At 38.7% G+C, this 27,457-nt stretch overlaps 2 protein-coding genes across 4 annotated transcripts in view; one reads left to right on the top strand and one right to left on the bottom strand.

Moving 5' to 3' along the window:
- LOC105220266 (uncharacterized) overlaps positions 1–23,508 on the top strand; it is a 44,855-nt gene extending 21,347 nt beyond the window's left edge. For all 3 annotated transcript variants that reach the window (XM_054225970.1, XM_054225971.1, XM_054225972.1), the window contains one exon: positions 6–23,508. In XM_054225970.1, the coding sequence (XP_054081945.1) occupies positions 6–91 (86 nt within the window). In that variant the 3' untranslated portion in view covers positions 92–23,508. The remainder of the gene's footprint in view (positions 1–5) is intronic.
- Positions 23,317–24,955, bottom strand: LOC105220377 (protein arginine N-methyltransferase 1). The gene is made up of 4 exons (XM_011196816.3): positions 24,695–24,955; positions 24,393–24,638; positions 24,102–24,331; positions 23,317–24,040 (listed from the first exon to the last, which is right to left on the bottom strand). The coding sequence occupies exons 1-4, from the start codon at positions 24,695–24,697 to the stop codon at positions 23,419–23,421; spliced, it is 1,101 nt and encodes a 366-aa protein (XP_011195118.2). The 5' UTR covers positions 24,698–24,955; the 3' UTR covers positions 23,317–23,418.
- Between the last annotated feature and the right edge of the window lie 2,502 nt (positions 24,956–27,457).

Raw genomic sequence — 27,457 nt, 5'->3', positions numbered from 1 at the left:
TGTAGCTGATCTTGTCAAGACAGAACGAAAATTAGCATTGGCAGCAACGGTGGCAAATATTAACCCTCAAGATGAGATATTAGCTATTTGAGGTCCGGAATCTCAGAAAACGAACGATGACAATGATGATTTATGGTCTTATTTTGATAACACTGTGAGTTGTAGTTCCAATCTTGCAGATTCTGATGAGGCTTTGGGATTACCAATACAATTACGACAATATTTGACACGCCCGGCTGTCAATCGGAAACAAAATCCTAATCCGTTCACTGTGTGGGAAAGTATGAAATATGAATATCCGTATCTATGGAAAGTAGCTAAAAAGTACTTGCCAATAGTTGCAACGTCTGTACCCTGTGAGCGATTATTTTCACATGCAGGACTTATCGCAAATCAGTTGAGGAGTCGCTTATCACCTCAGCACATTAATAAGCTAATATTTTTAAGATCAATCGGCGAAGAAATGTGGTTTTCGTAGTTATTTATTTTTAAATTTTTTGTTTTTTAATTAAAAAAAGCAATTTTATTGTCCAATACCAAAATGTATGCAATGAAATCCTAAAATACTTTTTATAATATGTTAAAAACTAAAAAAATATTGATATATCTAATGAATTTCGTGTACTAGTTGCTTAATTTATAAAAAGTCAACTTAAGTCACAAAAGTCGACTATCGGGGTTGATTAATTGACTTCCAGAATCGAAAAACTAGAAGTCAATTCCAAAGTCAAAAATCGATTCCGCTCGCGCTCTTTCCATCCCTATACTTGCCTCCTATTGGTCAAGTTTTGACAACTTACCGTCTGTTAATGGCATCATATATTTTAATGTTTGGCATGTTATATATATGTTACCTCTGCTGAAGCATATGTTAGCACCTATGTTACCCCTATGTTATTCAGAACAGATGTATTTGTTACCGAACGGGTCATTGTTTTGGTTAGCAGTTTGTTACCTATATTTGTTATATCTTTCCGCTAACAGGTAAAAACAATTCATTTTTTTTTGTTTTTTAATTTATTTTATTACATTTTCAATCATTACAAAATCAAATATGTAGATAGTACAATCTTATAAACTTAAACAGTTGCGTACCATGGCACGATTCCGATTACTTTGGCGGTCGGGGTTTGACAACTCCGATTGGTATAAATGGGGTATCGGGTGAAAGAGGAGGCTCTCCAGAGCAGGAATAGATATAAAATATTCTTGATCAGAGTTATAGGCGTATCACACACACAATTTTTTCACATTTTTCACTTCATATATGTATTGAAAAGTACGCTATTCACATACAATTTAATTCAAATTCTAAATTTATTTAAGGTTTTTTAAGCAAAAATTACTTCTTTTAAAAATCACTTCGCACACTAATAGCCAGGGATAAAGGGATGTCCAACTTATTCCAGTGTGAGAGCGCCTCAACATTTTGCATTATTACCAGATAAGACAAAATACTAATTTTTGGGCATTTAAATAAAAATACCCAACATTTATTATGAATAAAAATTATTATATACTGAAAATTTAATATAAAATAACTTATTTCAATTTCATTTAGCGATAAATTGGTATATTAAAATAGCCGGTTTTCGAAGTTTCAGTAATAAATATGGTCAATTATTAAGTGTCAACTGAAAATAAATCAATTTCTTTTATAATTTTCCATGAAAAATTATTTTCTCGATACTGCAATTCACAAACATATTTTTAAACCACTTTTAAATTACGCGTTTTCATTGATATTTATTGTTTTAAGTTCTTATTAGTGATCTTGCAAGGCGGCTGAAAATGTCTCCATCGCATTATTTTTTTGGCAACATTTCAATCTGGCCTTTCCAGTTTCCTAATTGCGAAACGTCAAAACCTCCTCATCTCGACAAACTGTCAAAGTTTAGGAGGTTTTGACGTTTACAATTGCGCTCTCACTTCCAGTGATATGAGAGTTGTACATATCTTTATCTCTGCTAATAGCTGAAAAGGATTCTGTGCTTACAATTATGTGGAAACAGAACGTTGCCACATGGTAGAAACCACAGATAATGGTTTTTTTAATGACTGCGTGTTATTTATTTGCATATCACAACTTTTTGTCGTAGAACTTTCTTCTGCATCAAGTATGTATATAAAAAACTTTGCAGGGATGTCTGAAATTGTTTTTTCGCATAGAACTCCTTACATCATTGGGGGCCTTCGGCCGCGCTTAAAAAAATTACCCTGGTGGAGCCAAAACCGGGGTGTCCGAAGTTTTTTTTTTGTGTAGAACTCCTTTCTGTACTAGCGGCCTTCGGCCGCGCTTCAAAAATATTACCCTGGTCGAGCCAAAACCAGGGGTGTCCGAAGTTTTTTCGCGTAGAATTCCTTTTTGCACTGGCGGCTTTCGGCCGCGCTTCAAAAAAATTACCCTCGTCAAGCCAAACCAGGGGTGTCCGAAGTTTTTTTTGTGTAGAACTCCTTTCTGCACAGGGGACCTTCGGCCGCGCTTCAAAAAAATAACCTTGGTCGAGCCAACACAAGTGTTAACAACATAAGGGACTGTTATCGATATTATATTTTTAAATTTATTTTGTTAAATAAAATAAGAGGAATTTTGGAAAAAAAAGACGAATTTTCGCAAAAAGAGGAATTTATGGATGAATTTATATATGGTATCTACAATGTGGCAGCGCTCGTTTTCCGCATAATTGTAAACACATAAATCTTAGAGTGAAAAGTGATTTTTAAAATAAGTAATTTTTGTTTAAAAAACTTTAAATAAATGTAAAATTTGAATTTTATTGAATGTTAGTAATGTAATTTCAAATATTTGAGGTGAAAAAAGAGCGTAAAATGTGTTAAAGTGTTAAATTGTTTGGCGAAATTTTTTATTTTTTGATCTTTAAAGCGGAGTATCTCGAAAACTAGGCGTCTGCGGTACCTATAATCCTATATATTTTTTAATCGGGAGGACGTCCTCCAATGGTGCCCTCAGATCGCGGCGCCATAGTAATCGGAATTGTGCCCTTACCGTGAACAGCATAATTATAATTCATTTTCATTTTATTAGAATAAAGCTGATTTAAAAACTTTGGCACTGTTGTCTTTCACCAATTCGGACTTGTAAATCACAAAATATGCTACACGTGCAATAATTATCTCGCGGTCCACGATCCGCGATATCGATTTCAATATATTTAAATATTTAGTGACATGGATCAGGATCCATCAATATTGCATGCTAAATGATCAATAAATATCACGATAAATACTGAACGTGTAGCAGGCGCCATAGCGACAGTGATTGCTGGGCCTTAATATCAGTGATTGTTGATTTTTCTTGGAACGATTAAGTTAACAGATGTGTTGTAGCGGTAATTTTTTGGTGTTTGAACTAGATATAGTGAATTTGTAAGAATGGGTTGTTCATTGTGAATATATTCATTTGAATACTATTCAACGGTTGATTTAAAATATATGTTCAAATACGTAGTTTGATTTCGTGAATCGCGTGATTAAATTATAAATATATTATTGTCATAATGTAAAAGTGCGAAGATAGCTTTTAATAAAAAAAGAAGTGAATGGTGGCAATTTTTTCGACCCAATAAGTGAAACTCATGCAAAATTTAAAATTTGAAATGCTTAATAAACATATTATACTAGTGGGCGGGCCACGCTTTGCTGTGGATAAGGTATATGTATGTTAAATCCTATTCTGGTTAACTATTTGATAAAGTGAAATTATTAGGGAGCAACTAATTATATAAAAATGTTATAGCTTTTGCTGTATCCTGAAGTTAATGTTGTCAACACTAAAATCTTTTGCTGCGAAAGTATCGGGACAACTAAATCAGTTATTTTTTTACTTGCATCTCAATTAATTAATTTTTGTCGTGAACAATAAGTCATAAATTGTCTGGCAGATTAATATTGTAATGGATTTCCAAAACCTGTCGTTAACGCTGAAACTCTACCCTGAGTTTGATCACAGGATTGCAAATAAAAGTCACACTTTAATGGCTATACACTAAACATTACTTCTAATTCCTTATAACTTAACACTTTATTACTTATTACTCTTCTTTACAACTCTAACTTATAGCTTGTTTATACTTTACTCGACAACTCTTTCCTTTGACAGTTCAACTCTCTTATTAGAACTGTGTGCTGCCGCCAGTCCGGCAACCCTTATATAGTCGATTGTAAGCGATACATCGGCACTCGAACATTCTGGCAACTACGAATATCGATGTCTAGATACATCTGGCAAATTATCGATTTCGATTGTCAATTCGAGTTTGTTCTGGTGCCATTTTCGTTACAATGCCCTCCACTTATGTCTGATCGTCCGATACAACGGCACTCGAACATTCTGGCAACTACGAATATCGATGTCTAGATACATCTGGCAAATTATCGATTTCGATTGCCAATTCGAGTTTGTTCTGGTGCCATTTTCGTTACACTGCCCTCCACTTATGTCTGATCGTCCCGATAAGACATACTTCCAGAACCAAACGCTTAGCATTTCTTCCCCTAATTCGTCTTCTAGGACACTGTCGTCCTCCTTAACATTCCTTTCTCCATTGGCATTAATCCTAAACCTTAAATCAATCAGTAACCAAAAATTATACTCGCAGTCGTCTACGCCGTTGATTCCTGGACAGCAGGCCAATTAGCCAGAAACATGGATATATGGACATTCTCTGTACCTGTGGTGATACCTGTCCACCAGCTTTCTAAAATGCTCTGCCAAATTTCGGGTGAATCTTTCCACCATGTTATCGGATCGTGGATGTGATGCTGCTTCAAATATTTTCCGGACACATAGCTTCTGGCACATCTCCTAACTTTTAATGTCCACGTCCACCATCTCTTCAGTATCTTGGCTTAGAATTGAGTATTTCTCCGTCCTAGCCATCTAACCACTCCTGTTTCCCGATCTGCAGGTAGGTAATGGACCAGCTACAACGATGGCAATTTGCTCAAATGGCATTCCCGAATTGTACTGCTTCACCTGACCATGTCTCCTGGAACTCGACTCATTTACAATGCAATCTCTAATTGATTGACGACAACCAACCAAATAAAACTGAAACCGTGATTCTTATGTGCACTTCACTTGGACCTTTGTGCATCTCGTAGCGAACTTTAGGTGATCTTTCGTTTCGAACAACCATGAGAGCGCGGGAGCAGTATCCTCCTTTGACTTTCCACACTCGATATAAGCCACCGGCCACCAACTTAAAACTGTTCCACTGTGCCTTTGCGACTAGAGGTTCTGCAGACACCTCTGCTTTCTTTGAACGTTTCACAACTGGAGCTTCATCTTGAGATTGTTGTACATTCCTATCACAATCTTTTGTCCATGACACGTCTGTTTTCTCTGGGGTACCCATATCAATATATGTGCCTCCTGCTAACTCAATTGTGTGAACACCTGTTCTGGAACCTGCGATGGTATACACTCTCCATGCACTTCCAGCTTTGTTGACAACTCTTCTCTTTTTAAGGCACCTCCATCGACTCCTCTTCTTTCAACTTTGAGGACTCCCCATTCACTTCCAATTGTGTTAACAAAATCTCTCCATGCGCTACCAAAGTTCTTGATATACAAGTCTCATTCGCTTTCAAATATGTGAACATATTCTCCTCATGCATTTCCAGCTGTGCTAACATGTCTGCTTTATTCGAGGTCAGCGAATGGGTTGAAAGTTGAGTTACAAGCCCGTTTGCGAGAGGCCATGGAAGAAGAAAACATCAACGTGGACGATTTTTATTTTTGAATCGCTGTTAGAGGAATCGACAACGAAAATTGAGAAAAAGGAAGATACTCCATGTTCATCAGGAGTACTGGACATGAACAAACTTTTGTCTGCAATATCGTCACAGCTGGTCAACGCGAATGGAAGAACAGGACACACGCTTACCAACAAAGACCAACAAATAACAGAGCAGATATCAGCTCAAGTATCAGTACAGTTGAAAGATCACAAGTGACCTCACAAATACAGGAACTCAAACGCAGATTTCAGAAGAGCAAGATAAAGTTAAAGCTGATGTGGAAGAACTGAAAGATCGTCTCCGTGACCTGCAACTAAATTGACTAACGGTGTCAACAAGTTCTGTCAAAGTCAAGACCCCATCATTTTACGGCACAACTCCGTTCCAGTTTTTCAAACTCCAATTTGAAAAGACAGCTACAAGCGTCAATGGGTGCTGTAGAAAGACAGTATGGAAGTGAGCAACGGAGACAAATTTTAAAAATCGAACTGCAAAATCGCAAACAGAAAGCTAGTGAGCCTCTGCAAGAATGGATATAAAAATCCACAGTTTCGTTAATGGTATAAGAGACGAGAATAGGCGCTATTCTGCACTCGCATGCCCAAAATTGACATTTGCATAAACAGTGTCCTTTGCTCTAACGCACGAAACTGCCCCCTTACTTAGCAACATAACATTTAAAGCTCATCGTGTAGAAATAGAAGAGCCTGCCTGGACGCAGAAATTTTTTGAAGAAATGCATAAAATGCTGGAGAAATCTGGAGAAACACGGTGAAGACCATCAACCAACTCTGAAAAGCACCCAATCGTTAAACTAAACTGGCTCCGTCAAGTGAATGCCCTTTAATCTCTGTCTCTCAAATAAATAGAAATACGAACAACGTTACATTAGTGGATGCGTGGACGGTAGAAAACGAATTCTGACTGTGGATACGGGAGCAACACATTCCATAATTCGATCGGATCTAGTTAACAAGGAAGAAAACCACTAGCTGGTGCAAAGTTATGTACTGCAACTGGAGATGTTACTCAAGTTCCCGGGAAGTAACGCGCGAAATTGGAATAGGAAAGATAGCCGTGTTACATAACTTTATAGTGGCAGATATCGTCGACGAAGTCATAATTGGAGTAGACTTTCTAGCCAGTAATGAAGTCAAATTTGACATGGAAAACAAAATTATGACTTATATCAATATGGAAGTGCCTCTTATGTTTGGTTATGATAACAAATGCAACGTTCGACGAGTGTTAATAACAGAAAATCAGAAGATTCCACCAAAATCAGAAGCAATTATTTGGGCAGAAATATATGGAGACTATGGGACAAACACGTTGTGGGTTGTTGAAGAGGCAAAAGAATTTACACCAAATTTACTTACAGGAAAAACCCTGGCTATGACACGACAAGACAAAAGAGTTCCTGTAAGAGGCCTTAATGAGTGTAAGCCACCAATCACAGTCTCCAAAGTAGCTATATTAGGGCAGTGTCAGGAGATTGAGGCCGTAATAAACTGCGAAACACGTATTAAAGGAAATTCTGCGAGTAAAAACGATATTTCGAACGAGATTAACGCTTGGACTAATGAACTAGAGGTAGACCGTAAAAAGAAGGATAAACAACTTCTTCTCAAATACTCCACCATATTTGATAAAGATGAATCCAAACCAATCCGCCAGGCTCCTCGCAGCGTTCCATTAGCCAAACGTGAAGTTGTAAGCCAAACCATACGTGAAATGAGCGATAGCGGCATAATTGAGTCCATCATCGAGTCCATGGAGTTCACCTGTAGTACTTGTGAAGAAGAAAGATGGCAACATGAGGTTCTGCGTGGACTATAGAAAGTTGAATGATGTCACGCAGAAAGACAGCTATCCATTAGCTAGAATAGATGACACTCTAGACCCGCTATCAGGCACGAATTGGTTCTCAACACTCGATTTGAAAAGTGGATATTGGCAAGTAGAGGTAAACGAAGAAGACAAAGAAAAGATGGCTTTCAGCGTTGGAGATGGTCTATGGTAATTCACTGTAATGCCCTTTGGCTTATGTAACGCTCCTTCCACTTTGGAGAGACTTATGGACCAAGTGTTAAAAGGATTGCACTGAAAGGCATGCTTGGTGTACCTAGACGATATCATCGTGTTGGGTAAAAGCTTTGATGAGCATCTTAAAAATTTGGAAGAGGTTTTCCAACGCATAGCTAGCGCTGGATTAAAACTGAGCCCAAAGAATTGTTCTCTTTTCATGAAGGAAGTGAGCTATTTAGGACACAAGGTGACACCGAAAGATATTTGCACAGCTCAAGAAAAGATAGAGGCAGTGAAAGATTGGCCTAGACCTGAAAATTTATACGAGTTGCGGAGTTTCCTTGGACTGTGTGCCTATTACCGACGATTCGTTCCAAATTTCGCCAGTGTAGCTACTAGCCTCCATGAACTCACGAAGGAGAACAAAGCCTTTGAGTGGAATAAAGAACAGAAATTGGCCTTCCAAACTCTGAAGGAGAGATTATGTACTGCGCCAATGTTAGCATATCCAGTTCCAGGGTCAACGTTTATCTTGGACATGGATGCTAGTGGCTATGCAATAGGGGGCGTTCTATCACTAGAGATTGACGGGAATGAGAAAGTGGTCGCCTACTCCAGCCAGACGATAAGTAAGCCAGAGCAGAATTATTGCGTAACGCGAAGAGAATTACTGGTATTGGTGAAGTCCATCAAACATTTCCACAAGTACCTTTATGGCCAGCGATTTCGAGTACGGACAGATCATGCACCATTAAAATGGTTTCTGCAATTCAAGAATCCAGAAGTACAGTTGGCACGATGGATTGAGAGACTCAAAAGTTATGACTGCTCTATAAAGCATCGCAAAGATAGCCTTTATGGCCAGCGATTTCGAGTACGGACAGATCACGCACCATTAAAATGGCTTTTGCAATTCAAGCATCCAGAACGACAATTGTCACGATGGATTGAGAGACTCCAAAGTTATGACTTCTCTATAGAGTGAACTGGTAATGCATGGAGTAGAGCTGAACAAGCGTCCAACGAGAGAAGAAATAGCTGCAGATAGTCCAGTTGCAAAGGCATATTGGGCACAGTGGAACAGTTAAAAGTTAGTATCTGGCTGCTTGCATCGAGTATGGCAAAGCGAAGATGGACAAAGTTCCCGAGCTCTTATAATCGTTCCGAAAATAAAAATTCCTGATTTTCTCAAGGAGATGCATAACGGTCATGGAATCACATGTAACATGGGAATTACCAAAACCTTGGAAAAACTAAAGGAAAGATTTTATTGGGTTGGTTGTCGGCAATTAGTAACGGAGTGGATTGCTAATTGTGCTGAGTGCATTACAGCTAAAGGGTCGAAAACCAGAAGTCACGGGCAGATGAGTAGTACAATTCTGGCGCTCCATTTGAGCGAATTGCCATGGATGTAGCTGGTCCGTTTCCTACCAGTAAATTAAACAAATATGTTTTGGTAGTTATGGATTACTTCAGCAAATGGCCAGAGGTGTACCCAATTACTAATCAAGAAGCTGAAACAGTAGCGGATGTTTTCATCAATAATTGGGTAACGAGATTGACCAAGGAAGGAATTTCGAATGAGCTCTAATTCAGGCAATGTGCCACAAACTGGGTATACGGAAAACTCGTACAACAGCCTTACATCCACATTCCGATGGTATGGTAGAACGTTTCAATCGAACTTTGGAAGAACATCTAAAGAAAGTGGCAGACAAATATCAAAAGGATTGGGATACCCATATAGCATTGTTCCTGATGGATTATCGGTCTGCCGTTTATGAAACAACGGAGCAGACTTCAGCAAAGATAATCTTTGGTATTCATCTTCGGTTACCGATTGATTTAAAGCTTGAAATGAACGCAAATGGAGGAAAGACTGTTAAGGAAGCCAACAGTGTCCTAGAAGACGAGATGAGGAAAATCCATGCTATGGTGAGACAGCGCACACAAATCATGAGTGATAAAATGAAGACAAAATACGACAAGGCAATGAACTCTAAAGGATTTGTGGAAGGAGATTGGGTGTTGTTATATAACCAACAACGGAAGAAAGGATTGTATCCCATATTTCAATGCAGTTGAGAAGGACCATACCAGGTTGTTCAACGGATAAGTGATGTGGTGTATCGCATACAAACAAGAGGAGGTCTGGAAGACCTAGGAATAAATTGAAGGTGGTTCATCCAGAACTTGCAGCATTTGGTTCTGGAAGTATCTCTAATCGGGCCGATCAGACTTAAGTGGAGGGCAGTGTGACGAACATGTATGCTAGAATAAACTAGAATCGACAATCGAAATCGATAACTTGCCAGATTTATCCTGACATCGATATTCAAAACAGACAGTGCATGGGTTTGCCAATGTTAGTCGCGTTTCCGGAAGACAGTTTTACACCATTCTTGGCAATTTCGTCCACAATCTCGTTGCCTTCAATGCCTTTATGTCCTGGCACCCAGTAGAAGTGAAGACACGTGTTCCTAGCAACTCTCTCCACTGCCATCCTGGTATCCAAAACAATTTTGGCCGAAATGCAAACCGAGGTTGTTGCCTTGATTGCTGCTTGACTGTCTACGTAGATATTGACTTTGAAGTAGCCGGCTGCTGTATTGAGGGCTAGCTCTGCGGCTTTCCCAATAGCAAATACCTCCGCTTGAAAAATACTGCAGTGGTTCGGAAGTTTAAAAGGCAGCTTTACACCTAACTCCTGACAGTGTATTCCAGCACCTACCCCGTCCTCCATTTTCCAGCCATCCGTGTAGATATTCAATGTGCTGCGTGAGATTATCATTCCCTTATGCCAGTCTTTTTCCAGGTTCACCTGGAATCTTATTTCCCAGTTCATGAGTGGGGTCAAGTAGTCGGTACTTGTCAAACCGCCCCTACCCACCGAGCTGTGCCCAAAAGTTCTATACGTAAATTCCATTTCCATTGGCTTTCGGTAAGTTGACTTCTTCAAGCCTGTCCACCACACAATAGCACCATAGAGCAGGATTGGTCTCACTATCGCTGTGTAGCACCAGTGCATGAGAGAGGGAGAAAGCCCCCAGGTAGTGCCGAGCAGCTGCCTGCATGCATAAAGAGCATTACTAGCCTTTCTTACCCTTTCTTCCACATTGTGCTTCCACAGTAACTTACTGTCCAAGACGACTCCTAGGTACTTAGTGCGGTCCTTTGGTGATAGTTCTGTTCCGTTTAGCGAGGGAAACCTCCATTGAGGGATTTTGTATTTCCTTGTAAACACAGGTAAATCGGCTTTTTGTGCATTCAACCCTAGGCCTGCTTGTGTTGCCCAATTTTGGACAGTATTGTGTGTGCTGATCATAATGTTGCTAATAGTATGCAGACACTTTCCAGTTATTACTATGGCTATGTCGTCCGCATATGCTACTATTTTGGGAGCTTTACCTTCTAAGTTCTTCAACAGATTATTCACGACCAGTGTCCAAAGGAGCGGAGAAAGTACTCCGCCCTGCGGAGGTCCCCTACCAACTTCCTTGGTCGTTCTGGCATCGTTCCATTCTGCCGTTATCCTTCTAGAAGTCAGGAGGCATTTTACCCAGAGCCTTTTGAGCCTTGCCACCTCAATGGTCTTTTCAAACCTGCTACAAAAGCTTTTCCAGGACTGACGTTTGGTCCTACGCAATATAGCTTTTTGTAGTCTCGTAGAAGATCTTTATATTCGCCCCAGCATTCATCATTCTCTGCTATTTTGGCCCAGTTGAACATCTCTCGTACCTTGCGTCTGCAGGACCCGAGTTCCTTGTTCCACCAGGGGGGCTTTGTGTTTTGCCTCAGTTTGTAATTGAGGACACGCGGATTGGAATGCCTTGTTGAGAGCATTTGTAAATAGGTTTACGCCCTCCTCTAGTTCTTTGTAAGATTTAAAAGTGCAAGGTCTGAGTCTCTTACACAATAATAGGGTCCCATAGAGGTCCCAATTTGCCCTTCTGGGATCCCTTCTACCTTCAACTCTTATTTTAGCTTTCGATTGAATGGATGATGTACCTATTATCAGAGAATGATGGTGTACCTAACGCCTTCCAGTTCTCCACCAATACACCTCTACTTGTAAAGAGAGTAATGTATAAAACGTTTTTTGATGTGGGTCCTATATAAGTAGGTTCCTCACCTCGATTGGCTAGCGCTAAACTACTTTGAATGATATAGTTGAATAGTGACTCACCTCTTTGGTTTATGTCTGGGCTTCCCCAGATCGTGTGATGGGCGTTGGCGTCGGCGCCTACCACCAGCGCCTGCCTCCTGTTACTGGATGTAGCTGGCAGTTTATGGAGCTCCGCCGTTGGCGACTCGCTATCGTGTAGCATGTAGCAGGATGCAAGGAGTATGAGCTCATCCTTAACACCCTTTACACCCACCACCGTTAGGTCTTCTGTGGAAAGATGGAGATCCATATGAGAATACAGTTTTTTGCTCACCAGTATTGCCGTTCTTACCCTGTTTGTTACGCTCGGAATGTATGTTATAAAGTTTTTTGACTTTAGCCCAGAGACCACGCTACCCGAAGCTATCCATGATTTCTGGACTAGAGCCACGTCGTAGCCGCCCTTCTCTAAATTGAGAAGGAGCTCGGCTGAGGCGATCCTACTCTTGTCGAGGTTCACCTGAAGTACGCTCAGCTCCTGATTTTGCGTCATCAGACTGCTGGGTAGGTGCCATCTCCACCACTTGTAAGACCAGTGAAGTCGGCATTATCTCTTCAATGCCGAGATCTTTTCCACTTCACCTTTTTCGAGAGTGTTCTCGTTGCCGTCCGTATGCCTGACGTCTAGCTTCTCGGCTGCGTCTTTGCATCTCCTCCTTTTCGTTGGTGTCTTCGTTTCACCTTCCGTACAGCGCTGCCTCCTCTCCGCAATATGCTCCTCAATACGATTCGCAAACGCTGGGTTTGAAGCATTGCACCAATTACGAGTGGCGAAGTGAGCTCGGCCGTTCTTTACCTCCTCTCTGGCCCAAGCCAACCTTTTCTTCAGATTAGGCTTGTCTTCGAGTCGGTCGCAAATCTCGACCGCCGCTTTATAACGCGCCTTTGCCTTCAACCCCTCCTTGCTTGGCTTCTTTCGGGGCCCTCTCTTGTTGCCAGAGAAGAAGTTCATCCTCCTTTTCCGTGCATATACTTACGGCGCTTTCCTGGTCCGAGTCTTCGTGGACTGTGGAACCGGTGCGACGTAGAAATCTCGCTGTGCCCGCCGGTGGTAGCAGCCACGCCTCCCACCGACGTTTGGGCTAATATCCTAGCCCGCTCTTTTTCGTTTGCTTTGTCCTCCATGTTGAGTTTTAGAAATTCGGGGGACTCTACCCCTAGCGTTTTATACCTATCGCCAGGTACCTCATTAGCAATGGCCAATGTAGACCCTCATCCACCCCTCATGAGGTTGCATGTGGAGCTGACCACCATGACGAGGTGAATGAGGGATTACACCAGCCTTAGCTAGGTGACGCCTGCCTGCAATGCAGCGGTTTAGCCTGTCCATAGACAACCCATTGCCCAGTCGACACCCGCGCGGAGGGTATAGCTAAGAGGAATTCCGTCGACCATAACGAGTAATAAAGTGTAATGTTCGTTGAATTAGAATAAACTCGTATAACGAGTAATCAAGTGTAAAATTAGTACAGTGACTCGTATTTGACAATCCAGTGATCGAACTCAGGGTAGAGTTTCAGCGAAAACGATTTATTTTGGAAATCCGTTACAATATACTTTGTATGTGGTTGCAATTCTATTCCACCGCTCCCAATAACACTATTTCTGCTGAGGAATCATGTTGAAGTTGTATGCGATTGAAGTGTTTCAACGACAGTACATACAGTAGAAAACCTTATTCGTGGGGAATTCTCGGTGGTAAGATAGACGCCATCTTGGAAAAACACAGTGTTGTATATATTGAGTACTTCATTTTAGTGAAACCTTAGTCATAAAAAAGCAAATATTATATATATTCTTGTCTTATATAAAGCGAAATTATTAATTTATGCTATATTTCACTTATAGAAGATTTTAACATCAATGTGAGCCATATTATATGCAAAAAAAATATTTAATATAAATGAGATATTTTATAAGTGGTGAGAATAAAATACAGCTCTCATACAAGTACTTCTCTGTGGTAAGTTATTTTTGGCCACAATTATTTAAACTTTACTGCCACAAAATTAAAAATAAAACCCAATTTCGCTAGTTTTTACTTAAATTATTTACAAATATTTATATTTGAAAAGCTTTGAATAGCAAAGCTTTGATGTACACAAAAGCTTTATGAGCTTGAAATGATACGTGGCCGCCTCCTTATTAAACATTTTTAAAACAAAATATGTCATGATCCTATTGAATAGGTATTTCAAACCATCGTGTCCAAAGTAACAAGAATCAAAATCGTCATTTAATACTAATACACGTTTTTTTATGAAATTTATAAAAAGCTCAAGTTTGACGAATCCTTCACTTTTTATTTTGTAAAAGTATAGGCGTCTTCAGAGATCTACCCTTTCTCGAATAGTGTTAAATACAGCAAACAATTGTGTATATTAAAATATTAATTATATATATAACCATATGAACATGAAAATTAATTTCTCTGAAGGAAATCGTTTCCAATTATATCAATTTACATACAATGTCTAATAGATTGCTTACTATCTATGGAAGACATTGCCAAAGCTTGAAAAGTTTGCCAAGAACTATCTTGAACCAGACATACATACTCGTTCAAGGTTATTTAGTGAAAATTGTTCAAACTGTTTCATAGTAATATTAAATCTTTTAAAATTTTAAAGCGCAAAATACAGTGTCATTAACCAAGGGATGTATTTATTTAAATACAAGATTTAACAATTTGTTTAATCGCGTTATACACTTGTATCTCTAACTTATTAATAAATAACATTTAATACCACTATAAAATTTAATAAATATGCGAAATAATTTAAAATAATTCCAATAATAATGAAAACATTTATTTTATTTAATAATTATTTAAGTACTGTTCATCGGACTTTAAAACTTTTGTGAAGATTAAATGCTAACACAACACCCTAATTACCACAATTGTAGCAAAAAAAGCGTAGCGCACAACCCAAGTACGAGTCGGTGGTGTGTAAAAAAAAGAAAAATAATGTAAGCAAACCAATGGTTTTCTACTGTATATACTGAGGTTAAAACCTCATGAAACCTAACTAAACTATTAACCTAGAAATGTGTAAATCCTAATGTTTTTCCGTGCTGCGAATATCTGTTGGAAAACTCTTATTGTTTTCTTAACTTTTATTTATTTTTTCATTTGTCCGATTTTGCCTACAATACAATCTCATATTACTAATTGTAACGTGTACGAAGTTTTATGAAGATATCAAGATTTCAAATCAAATTATCGCTCGACCGAATAGCCGAATGAACAGACTGATAGACATATCAACTAAAATTTTAAATATAAACTATTGTAACGAAAATGGCACCAGAACAAACTAGAATTGACTATCGAAATCGATAACTTGCCAGATGTATCTAGACATCGATACTCGTAGTTGCCAGAATGTTCGAGTGGCGATGTATCGCTAACAATCGACTATATAAGGGCTGTCGGACTGGCAGCAACACACAGTTCTGATAAGAGAGTTGTCGAGTGAGGACAATTCTAAGAAGAGAGTTGTCGAGAAAAGTGTAAACAAGTTATAAGTTAGAGTTGTAAAGTAGAGTATTGAGTACTAAAGTGTTAAGTTATAAAGAATTAGAAATAAAGATTAGTGTATAGCCATTAAAGTGTGACTTTTATTTGACAATCCAGTGATCGAACTCAGGGTAGAGTTTTAGAGTAAACGACAGATTTTTGGAAATCCGTTACAATTGGTGTCAGAAGTGGGTTTGCCAGATAAAACTGCAGAATAGATAATGACTCAGTTAACTGAAGAAGACATGAACATGATTTTGTCTGCAGTGTCCCAGATGTCATCGGAGATGAAATCCCAGTTTGAAGCGCAGGAGACACGCTTAACAACAAAGTTGTCCCAACAGATGAAGGACCAAATAACAGAGCTATCAACGCAAATATGAGCTCAATTTTCTTCACAGTTAAAAGAGCGGATGTCGGAAGCGAATGGGGTATCTTCACAGTTGGGAAAGCAGAAGGAAGAATCAATGGATGAGACTTCAAATAATGTGGATGTGTCAATACAGCTGAAAAAGCATGAAGAAATTTTGTTAACACAGACTGAAGCGAATGAGGCGCGTATGTCAAAGCCTTGGGAAGCGCATGTGCAGATTTCCTCAACACATTCGGAAGCGAATAGGGTGTCCTCTCAATTGGAAAAGCAGGAGGAAGAGTCAATGGATGTGACCTCAAATAGAGCAGACATATTAAGACAGCTTGAAGAGCATGAAGTGCATGGAGAGATTTTGTTAACACAATTGGAAGTGAATGGGGTGTCCTCACAGTTGAAAGAGGAGGAGTCGATGGAAGTGACCTTAAAAAGTGAAGAGGTGTCAACACAGCTGGAAGTGTATGGAGAGTGTGTACCATCGCAGGTTTCAGAACAGGTGTCTACACAATTGAAGGAGCAGCAGGCTCATATATTGACGCAGGTGACCCCAGAGAGGACAGACGTGTCATGGACAAAAGATTGTGATATGAAGGAACGAGAATCTCAAGATGAAGCTCCAGTTGTGAAACGTCCAAAGAAAGATGAAATGTCTGCATAACCTCTAGTCGCAAAGGCACACTGGAACGGTTTTAAGTAGGTGGCTGGTTGCTTATATCGAGTGTGGAAAGGCAAAGGAGGATACTGCTCCCGATCTCTCATGGTTGTTCGAAACGAAAGATCACCTAAAGTTCGCTACGAGATGCACAAAGGTCCAAGTGAAGTGCACATAAGAATCACGGAAACCTTGGGAAGGTTGAGGAATCAGTTTTGTTGGGTTGATTGTCGTAAGTTCCAAGAGACATGGTCAGATGAAGCAGTACAGTTCGGGAACGCCATTTGAGCAATTTGCCATGGTTGTAGCTGGTCCATTACCTACCAGCAGATCGGGAAACAGGAGTGGTTTGATTGCTAGGACGGATAAATACCCAATTCTATGCCAAGAGACTGTCGAGATGGTGGACATAGACATCAAAAGTTGGGAGATGTGCAGAGAGGAAATGTGTCCGGAAAATATGTGAAGCTGCATCACACCCACGATCCGATATCATGGTGGAAAGAATCAGTCGAAACTTGGAAGAGCATTTTAGAAAGCTGGTGGACAGGTATCACCACAGGTACAGAGAATGTCCATATATCCATATTCCTGGCTTATCGACCTGCTGTCCAGGAATCATCGGCGTAGACGACTGCGAGTATAATTTTTGGTTACGGAATGAGTTAAAGTTTAGGATTAATGCCAATGGAGAAAGGAATGTTAAGGAGGACGACAGTGTCCTAGAAGACGAATTAGGGGAAGAAATGCTAAGCGTTTGGTTCTGGAAGTATGTCTAATCGGAACGATCAGACTTAAGTGGAGGGCAGTGTAACGAAAATGGCACCAGAACAAACTAGAATTGACTATCGAAATCGATAACTTGCCAGATGAATCTAGACATCGATACTCGTTGTTGCCAGAATGTTCGAGTGGCGATGTATCGCTAACAATCGACTATATAAGGGCTGTCGGACTGGCAGCAACACATAGTTCTGATAAGAGAGTTGTCGAGTGAAAAAATTCTAAGGAAAAAGTGTAAACAAGTTAAGTTAGAGTTGTAAAGTAGAGTATTGAGTACTAAAGTGTTAAGTTATAAGGAATTAGAAATAAAGATTAGTGTATAGCCATTAAAGTGTGACATTATTTTTTGACTATCCAGTGATCGAACTCAGGGTTGAGTTTTAGAGTAAACGACAGATGTTTGGAAATCCGTTACACTATCCTATCTTTTAGCGCCTGCTACACGTTCACTATTTATCGTGATATTTCCTGTATCGCGATATTTATTGAACGTTTAGCATGCAATATTGATGGATCACGATCCATATTAAAAAATATTTAACTATTTTGAAATCCAGATCGCAGATCGTGAGATAAATATTGAACGTGTAACATATTTTGTGATTTACAAGTTCGAATTGGTGAAAGACAACAGTGCCAACATTTTAAAATCGACTTTATTCTAATAAGGTGAACATGCAATGTACGAAAAATTAAACAAATATATTTTTAAAATATTTTTCTTGTGAAAACACTAACAACATCGTATAATATTGACGTAATATCCATCAATATTCTATATAGATCGAAATCCAAATATCACGATAAATATTGAAGGTGTAGCAGGCGCCTTTAAGTTTGACCAAATTGAATTCGTGTTCAAAATTTCATTTAAAATGGTTCAGTAGTATAGGCGCCAATCCCAGACAAACAACGTGACATGGAATTTATATATATATATATAGATTTGGCTTTATAGCAAGCTGGTTTGTGATATGTTTCTTTTTTTTACATATTCATATTATTGTAACGGATTTCCAAAATCTGTCATTTACGCTGAAACTCTACCCTGAGTTCTATCACTGTATTGTCATATAAAAGTCACCAATTAATGGCTATATGTATGTATGTGATTGGCGTTGCAACCGTTTACCCGGTTATAGCCGAATCGACGATAAGACTCCCCTTGGTTGGCGGGTTTCCCAGGTTTCAGTAGTAGGACCACTCTTCCGATTTTCAACATATCGGGTATTTTAAGAGTGATTAGCTACAAATTGAGAACATCGAAGAATTGATTCCGTCTGGGCGAATGGCTCAGGAGGACTTGGCCTTCCTGATGACATCCCGAACCTCCCCGCTGGTGAAAACAAGTGGCGCGCAGTTGTTTCGCATTTTGCGCAGCCGTCTAGTGACATGCCTTTTAGCTTTGTCAACCGGGTGGTGCAGTATAAATTGTCGGCTAAAATAGCTCGCGCACCTCTCCTGGTCCGAGGAGGCATGGCTACCGAATGGAATTTCAACCCGGTCGTCATGTCTCCTCGGGTTTGACAGGGATTTGACGGTCCGTCAAACCCTTGGGGATTTCCAAGTCCGCTATCTCCACGATCTTGCTTTGGATTCCGTTGCAGTTAAATTGTAAGAGTCGGATGTGTCGTGGTGTTGCTGTCGTGACCCTGGGAGTGAAGTACAGGTTGAGGTTGTTGCAACTGTGTTACCCGCAAAGGAAATTGTCGCACTTCGGCTTCGTTTGGCGACTCCGATTTTGTTGGTTGCGGGTGCAGACTCTTATTACAGCATAGGGCAACGTACGATACACTCCACTCACGTGTGGTGCGCATGCCGGAACAGTGCAGGAATTGCATTTGACTAAGGTCACGTTCCGACGTATTACGGTCTGACACACGGAACAGACTGTGCCAGGTACCAGGAGTTGCCTTGAAGTGCTCACACGAGGATTGGAGCGGGATGAAGGTTGGGGGATTGGTCGCATTGGAAGTCATGTTGCCTCGTTGAGCTCCAGGGGGCCCTAAGTTGACCACTTCCTGGAGGTGGCGGCGCGTTGGGCAAACTAGGTGCTAGTTGCACTGCCGTAGAGTCAATAGTCGCAGTAGTGCGTTGACAGCATGGGGACACATTACGTGTGGTCCACTCCCTACGAGTCTTAAGGCCTGAACAGGTCTTAAGATGGCTCCATCCATTGCATGAATTACACCTAACTGAGGTGGAGTTTGGATGGAGCTTCTTAGCGCAGGCCCTGCTGCAATTCGTTGCTCCAATGTTGACTAGACTTAGTACTTATCGATAATAACAGGGATAGACCGTTGAAAGGGCAGCCCTTAACTGGATAAAATCCGGGTCAACTCCGGTAACGTAGAACCGGCTGCAGTGGGAGTTGGCCGTCGCTACGTCATGTCGTCGTCTTTGTGTTCAGAGCATATCATATCACTCGTTTATGCGTATGCATGCGTTTAACATGTTAAGGATCGGATTTGAATACGCAAAGATGTTGAATATTTTAGGTTTGTTTCGTCGAAAAAAGACATATTTTCATGAATTTTTTTAGAAAAAATTATTGCTGTAGGTTTATTTTACTTATTATTATATGAAAGTACAACATTTGAAGGATACTTAAAAAAAGTTTTATCGAAAAATTGCGAGGAATAACGGATTTATGGTCGATCTCTGCAGGCATCTCGAAAAGAAGTGTTTGTGCGGTGACCAGCCTACAGCATCGCTGGATCATCCGAAACCAAAAAATCAAAATGTTTTCTTTAGTTTATTAGTTTAGCTTTCAATTGACGTCGAGTTTTTTTTTAATTTTTAAATTTTTGGTACCATTTTCAAGCCAAAATGACGATTTTAGACGAAAAAATCGACCTATTTGTTATTGTAAAATTGTTAGTAATTAAAATTTTTGGAAAAGCTCCACGTAATTCGAGAGCTATATATATGTAGAATATTTGTTAAAAATTTCAAAACGATCGATGCACTAGTTTTTTCTGTAGGCTGGTCACCGACTTTAAAAATGACATATTTGGGAAAATCGATTCAAAGTTTTGTACACTCAGCGCAGGTTGCTGGAGGTACCGTTATTCAACCTGCTGTAACTTTGTTAGTTTTTCTCCGAATGACCTAAAACTTTAACACAATATTCTTGAGATGTTGATGGTTCAGAAAAAAAATAAAAAAAAAATTAAAAAAACAAGTTGTCAAACCTTACCCCCCCCTCGAACTAACCCCGATTAAAGCAGTTATTCCGAGTTAACGCCGCCGGGTGTTAATGTAAATTTTAAAGGAATTGACTGATAAAGTAGATAGTTTATATTTTAATTCTTCACCTTTTTTCATTTAGAAATGAAGCTAACAGCCCTATTCTCATGCCCTCACAAAAATTACCACACTCACTACTGTGCGGTTTTTGAATTTCGTGATGATTACCTTATTCTGGCGAAAATTCAAAAGCTCAAATGCTCACAATTTTGTCAAACTTCAGTGTCGTATGAAAGCAGCAATTTCAAAAACATCTGTGATTGTTTCGTTTTGCATCAATATTTGAAAACAAATATGTATGTAAATATTTGAGTTTTATAACTAGCATAGAGGAACTATTTTATTTTGTTTGTGCTGCTAGTGTTGAAGAGCAGGAGGAATCAGTAAGGAGGTAGGAAGAAAATTTTGAAGGGTATGTGAGCAAGGAGACCAAGGATATTCATTGGAACCATGCAAATTTTTGACGGGCGATGTCACATTAGAAACGCCGTACTGTTCGTTCGTTTTGTTTCGATATCTTCACTGGTGCTTAATTTATACGTCCTAAAGTGGGGGATGGTCATATGTAGAAGTTTACGCAAGTGAGGAAAAGTACTGACCACCAATCAATTAGGAGTGCCCAGGAATAATTGTTTTGGATATGACTTAAGCAGCTCACGACTTCCGGTTTTAGACCAAGCACCCTCTGGGTCGCCAACAGACATCCGTTTAGAGACGAGCTAAAGTAAGACAGCGAAGCCCGATTCTGCGGTTGTGCGTAGGGATTGGGACCCACCACATAAATTCGTTGAAATTGATCAAATAGTTTCTGAGATTTGATTTTGACCCGTAAGTAGGCGGCCCTTTTAGTAGTTTTAAAAATAACATTTCTATGGGAGGTGGGCATGGAGTGCCTAAGGGAAGTGACTCCAAGAAGTTTGGTTGATATAGCTTTAACAGTTTACGAAATATGTACAAAAACATTATAAGGAGCTGATCAACGCCCACTTTTACAAACAAACTCCATTCTAATATACCCCGATGTGACCCTCTATACAAAATTAATTACTAAGCTTTATTTATGGCTTAGTTATAGTACTTTAAAACTTTTCGGTGAACGCCATTTAGACATGGCAATAGTATGATTTCGTCCATTTACAATAGCAACCTCTCCTAGTGGCCCGGAATATGTTTACCCAGTTTCACCAAGATATCTCAATTTTTACTCAAGTTACCGCTTGCACAGACGGACGGGCAGACATGCATCCGGATTTCAAATATACTCGTCGCCCTGATCACCCTGATCACAAAATATAAATTTAATTTGTATACTTTCGAATAATTTTTCATAGAGTATAATAGTTTTGCCCACTGAAGGGTTATTTGTAACACCCAAAACTAAACAAGCTTGAGGTGTTATACAAACATACATATATGTATGTATACATATGTACATACATATGAATATCAAATTGTTCAATGAAACTTAAGACACGTGTTACTTGAATAAAATCGCAAAATTAAATGATGCTTAGGATAGTGTGGATCACTTCCGACCACACCGACACCGATTGGCACTCAATTCCTTACTGAATACTGTACCCGTGGGCATAACCGGAAAGGGTATGGCCCGAAAACCACTATCAATCTCAGGCAGGCTGGGTAACTAATGGAATGTATGGCTGGGGACTCCAGAATCCTCGCGTATTTTATTTTCATTTTTAGGCTACCTAACCATGTTACCAAGCCTAGTCCTGGCTCTCTCTTATCTGCTCTTATATGTATATGCCTTCAAGATAGGCTTAAATGGGTAGTAGACGCTGGGGGAGAGTCGCTGAGAGCTTCTTTACGGATGAGTTGTACAACTGGTAAAAGAATTCCTGTCCTCATTATCAGTGACAGCAGGCTACGTCGCGATTAGACTAGTTTGAGTGCATCACCTCAACCGTATCGCGGGAAATTGCGAAGTTAATGAGCTTGCTAGGCTAGGTATGTCAGTTTTACTACAGTACATTCTCTTGTGGTTTACTACTAGACGTTTATCTGACGGTGTGCATTCCGATGGAATATTGGCCAGTTTCATTAGATTCATCGAGGAGGACGAGGTGGAATCATTTCAACTTTTCCCTTGTTAACTCGCTAACGAAAACGCCAGCAGAACTTAATTTTATAGTGAAGAAGATATAGAAACATCACCACACTAACTTCTGATTATCTTGGCGACATGTTTTAATCTTCGCTGGCATTGTCTCGTCACAATTTAGATGAGCACCGAAATCGTAGGTTTTTACATTGCTTTATGTCATATGGAATGGATTCTTCCAAAAAGCATCGACTTTAATTTTATCACCATTTACAAATCTTCCGGCAATATCTCCATGAGCTTACATGAATGAGAAATAACCGGAATTTCCTTTTAAAAAATAACAAAAATGTGGGTTTCAAAAGTGAAATTCAGAACACCAAATGTGGGATTGAATAGGAATTTGTTTGAATTTCATTTGGAAGTGAATTATAGAACCTGCCAGATTATGTTTAACATCAGCAGTTCGCAGTTATTTTTTAATATAAGTGAATTATAGAACCTGCCAGATTATGTTTAACATCAGCAGTTCGCAGTTATTTTTTAATATAATACTGTAAAAAAGGTTTAACCACAGTACACTCTAGAATCGTATAGAATGTAACATTTACAGCATTTAACCTTTATTTAAACCGTATACAATAAAATTCAAAATTATATCCAAATATCTTGTTGGCAATCTCTTCATATGTTGAGCTGTAACACTTTTTATTAAAACAACCGATTAATTTTCAATAACTTTACTGCATCATTTTTTTTACTGGTTTTCCGGCTGTTCCATCAAACGTATGAATACAATTGTTCTTTGTCATTTTTTAAAACAATATTAACGCATTCTATAGGTGTTATGTTCATCGACATCTGAAAGCTCACCTTTAAAGTGAACATCAATGACAAAATCTAAATCGCGATTATTGCGTTCATTAGGCTTCATTTTGAAGGTACCTACAATTTCTTCCCCTTTTTTAACTGTAAGGTAATCGTCTAAATAAAACACCGTTTGCTTCCAGTGTGTATATGTAGCCTCGGGGGAGGTACTAAAACCTAGTCGTTTGTGACATTTTGTAAACTCAATATTGAAATAAGTAACCAACGCCTGTACAAAATCATTCCGCTTTATAATCAGGTTAAACGGTGAAGAAAATTCCAAGTCTTCTTTTTTGACAGTGTATAAATCTACTTCCTTAACCAAATATGAAGTTGAAACAACTTGTTTAGGATCAACCACGTCGACCAATGGTTCAGTCACAGCAACTTTTCGAATACAACTCATATCAAATCCATAGACATCGTCCCACCAATTAATTTTTTCATCTTTATATTGCCGATCTTCAATTGCTGTTATATATAAAGTACCGCGGTCTGGGAACATCATACCATCGGATTTCAACCATTTATCCCGGGCATGTAGAACTGTATCCAACATGGACTCGTAAAACAGACAATACCTAAAGAAATTATTTTAAATGTTAACATACCTCTAACAATACTTTCTTAAACAAAACTTACCCCATCCATTCAGATATAATAATATCTACTTTTTCTATACCAGGAGGCAACTCTATTTCTTCAATTTTTCCCTTTACCACACTAATCACATCTTGAAGATTATTATCTATTACAACTTGGCGGGCATATTCTACGATGTTAGAACAATCGACTGCTATGACTTTAGATGCTCCAGCTTTAGCTGCAAACATAGATAATATACCGGTTCCACACCCTACATCAAGAACAACCTTCAACAAAACAAGATTACTTATAATACAAATTTTTAAATAATAATAAATGATAACTTACTTTTCCTCGAAATAGATGTTTATTGTGGTACATGGCATTCCTATACGTAATGGTACGCACTTCATCTTTCAACATTTCTTCATGAATGCCAAAATGAGCATAAGAGTCGAAGTAATAGTCCCTTGATGTCATCTCTTCAGCTGAAGCTGAATGTGATACTGAATTATCAGTTGAGTTCTTTAAGTTGGTAGCTCCATCATTATTAGCTTGGTTAGCCGTGCTTGAGTGCATAATCACGTCATCAGACTAAAATATATATATTATTCTTAAAAGTCTTATTAAATATTTAACAAAAGATCTACCATTTCTTCTGCTGTTGTACACTAAATATGTGCATTAATATTCCAAACTTTTGGAATTACTATTTTTGACTTTCTGCTCAAATATGTTCAAAACTTGTTCCCAGTATGTACCTCTAATATATTAAAAAAAAAAAAACAAATCACAACTTGTCTCACCGCATGTCGGTAAATTTTTCGCAAATGCCAAAAATGCGGAATGTTTTTAACGTGGCGCGATCGTGCCTTTGATGAAAAGGTTCTTCGCAAACGCAAGGATGCATCTAAAAATATTGTATCTTATAATACCAAGACTACACTTAACAGGATGTACTCACGTTAATATTTATTGCCACAGCAACAATTTTTATGATATCATTTTTTTCATGATATTTTTTTTTTTATTTTATTAAAGCTTACATAATAAACAAATTATTAAATAAACTAAAGTACGCAGCGCTAGCATCATAGGCTTTCGGCTGACTGGTGGGAAAAATAGAAACTAGTTTAAATACATCGAAGGAGATCTGTATCCTTCAGATAATTGTAAATTTTAGATATGTTGCTAATAGTAGGGTTCATTAAAAGCTGAATAGGATCATCGTTGTTAAAGTTTATAAGTCTGAGGCTGTCCAGAGCGGGACAAAACACGAGAAGGTGTAGCACACTAACCGTTGACTCACAAAAGGGACATTGGTTGATGCGACTGCCATCCAGAAGGTGTGCATTGGTAATGATAGTGTGCCCAATGCGGAGTCTGATGTACGGAGTGATGAGATTGACTGCCAGAGAGGTCGGAAAGTTAGGTTTCGTGCGATTTGGGTTAATTCTTGAGTAATGGTGATTGTAAATTACCCAATCAGCAGCTAAATTGGTACTTCTCAGTTGAGCGATGAGCCGGTAGATGTCGCCCTTAACGAAAAGTGGTGAGGTTATAGTGGGAGAGTGACACATTTCCTTGGCAATTGAGTCCGCAAGCATGTTTCCAATTATTCCCGAGTGGCTGGGAACCCACATAATTCTGAGCTTATGTGGGAGCAATATCAAAATGTCTCTGATGGCGCAAATGATGTAATTGGAGTTATTGCTGTTTTTTAAAGCTTGAAAGCAGGATAAACTGTCAGTACATATAATATATTTTCCTTTGTTTAGCTTTGAGTATTGAACAGCTTTAAGAATTGCGGTAGCTTCAGCTGTAAATATTGAACAGAAGGAAAATAGCAGGCCATACGAAATAGGGTTATCATCTTCACTAACTGCAGCGAAGGAGGTGTGAGTTCCTTTTGATCCGTCTGTGAATAGGAGTTTCCAACCAGCTGATTTGAGAGGAGCTGTTACTTTCAGGAAGTGGGCTTTATAAACATTGCTAGAAGTATTGTTCTTTCGTAGTTGAACTAAATCGGAAACAAATGAGGCTTCAATCACACGCCACGGGGGGTGTTTGATATTCCAGGGTAAAGCTATTTTATGCGGTAACTCATTTTCTTTAACAAACATGGCGCATTTGTAAAACGATGATTGAATCTTTGGCGATCGTATACGTGTCAGAGCTTAGTGGAAATCCTTTTTCAGAATAAAACTGGGATTGATTACGAGCTTAGGATAGAGTTTATATAAGCTGTCTTCAATAATGTCTTTTAAAAAAGGAAGTCCAGATTCAGGCAATATGTTTTTTATCGGAGATGTTGGAAACGCACGAATTGAACGACGGGCAGCAGAATGATACGGAGCGGCAAGCAGCTTAATATGATTTTTTGAATGGTGTCCATATATTTCTAAGCCGTAATTAATTATTGATAAGATGAGAGCTTTGGTGACTTTGGTTAAGTTAACAAATAGTCTTTTTCTTACATATTGACAATGTTGCTTAAATGAATACTTAGAGTCTAATATTAAGCCTAGGAACTTAAAACTATGTGTACAGATTAAATTTATATTATTAACAATGAGTGAGCGCTTACATGAAAGATACTTGATTATGTTTAAGTTAACAAATAGTCTTTTTCTTACATATTGACAATGTTGCTTAAATGAATACTTAGAGTCTATTATTAAGCCTAGGAACTTAAAACTATGTGTTCAGATTAAATTTATATTATTAACAATGAGTGAGCGCTTACATGAAAGATACTTGATTATGTTTAAGTTAACAAATAGTCTTTTTCTTACATATTGACAATGTTGCTTAAATGAATACTTAGAGTCTAATATTAAGCCTAGGAACTTAAAACTATGTGTACAGATTAAATTTATATTATTAACGGTAAGTGTGGGTGTATTACAATGATGTTTCTTGCAAATATGTAATAACTTAGATTTAGAGGAAGAAATTGACGTGCCCGAAGAACCAGACCAGTGGATTAAGAGGGATAAGATTCTAGAAAAGGAAGACGTAACAACGGACAAATCGGAGGCATTAGAAAATAATATTAAATCATCAGCATAGATTTGGTGACTGATATTAGGGAAGTCAGATAAAATTGTACTGATTTCATCAAATGCGATAATAAAAAGAATGACTGAAAGGGGGGAACCTTGGGGTGTTCCATTATCAAGAGGAAGTATAGAGGATCGGACATTAGAAACAAGTGCACTAATTTTACGTTTAGTGAGAAAAGATTTAACAAAGTTATATATATGTGAGCCGACTTTCCATTTTCTGAGCTGCCTTAATACCACGTGTATACCAATACGATCAAAAGCTTTTAAAAAATCAAGTGAAAGAATCGACACATGATTTTTGTGGGATAATGCATCGGAGACAAATTGGTCAAGATGCAGAAGAGC

Source organism: Zeugodacus cucurbitae, chromosome 2 (assembly GCF_028554725.1).
Source record: "Zeugodacus cucurbitae isolate PBARC_wt_2022May chromosome 2, idZeuCucr1.2, whole genome shotgun sequence".
Taxonomy (NCBI): Eukaryota; Metazoa; Arthropoda; class Insecta; order Diptera; family Tephritidae; genus Zeugodacus; species Zeugodacus cucurbitae.
This window is presented reverse-complemented; position numbering and strand designations above follow the sequence as displayed.

Bases quoted from the DNA above. Each gene is read 5' to 3' on its own strand.
- LOC105220377 (XM_011196816.3), bottom strand. The intron at 24,332-24,392 runs GTAAGTTATCAT...GTTTTGTTGAAG, and splicing joins AACATCTATTTCGAGGAAAA to GTTGTTCTTGATGTAGGGTG. The intron at 24,041-24,101 runs GTAAGTTTTGTT...TAATTTCTTTAG, and splicing joins ATTATATCTGAATGGATGGG to GTATTGTCTGTTTTACGAGT.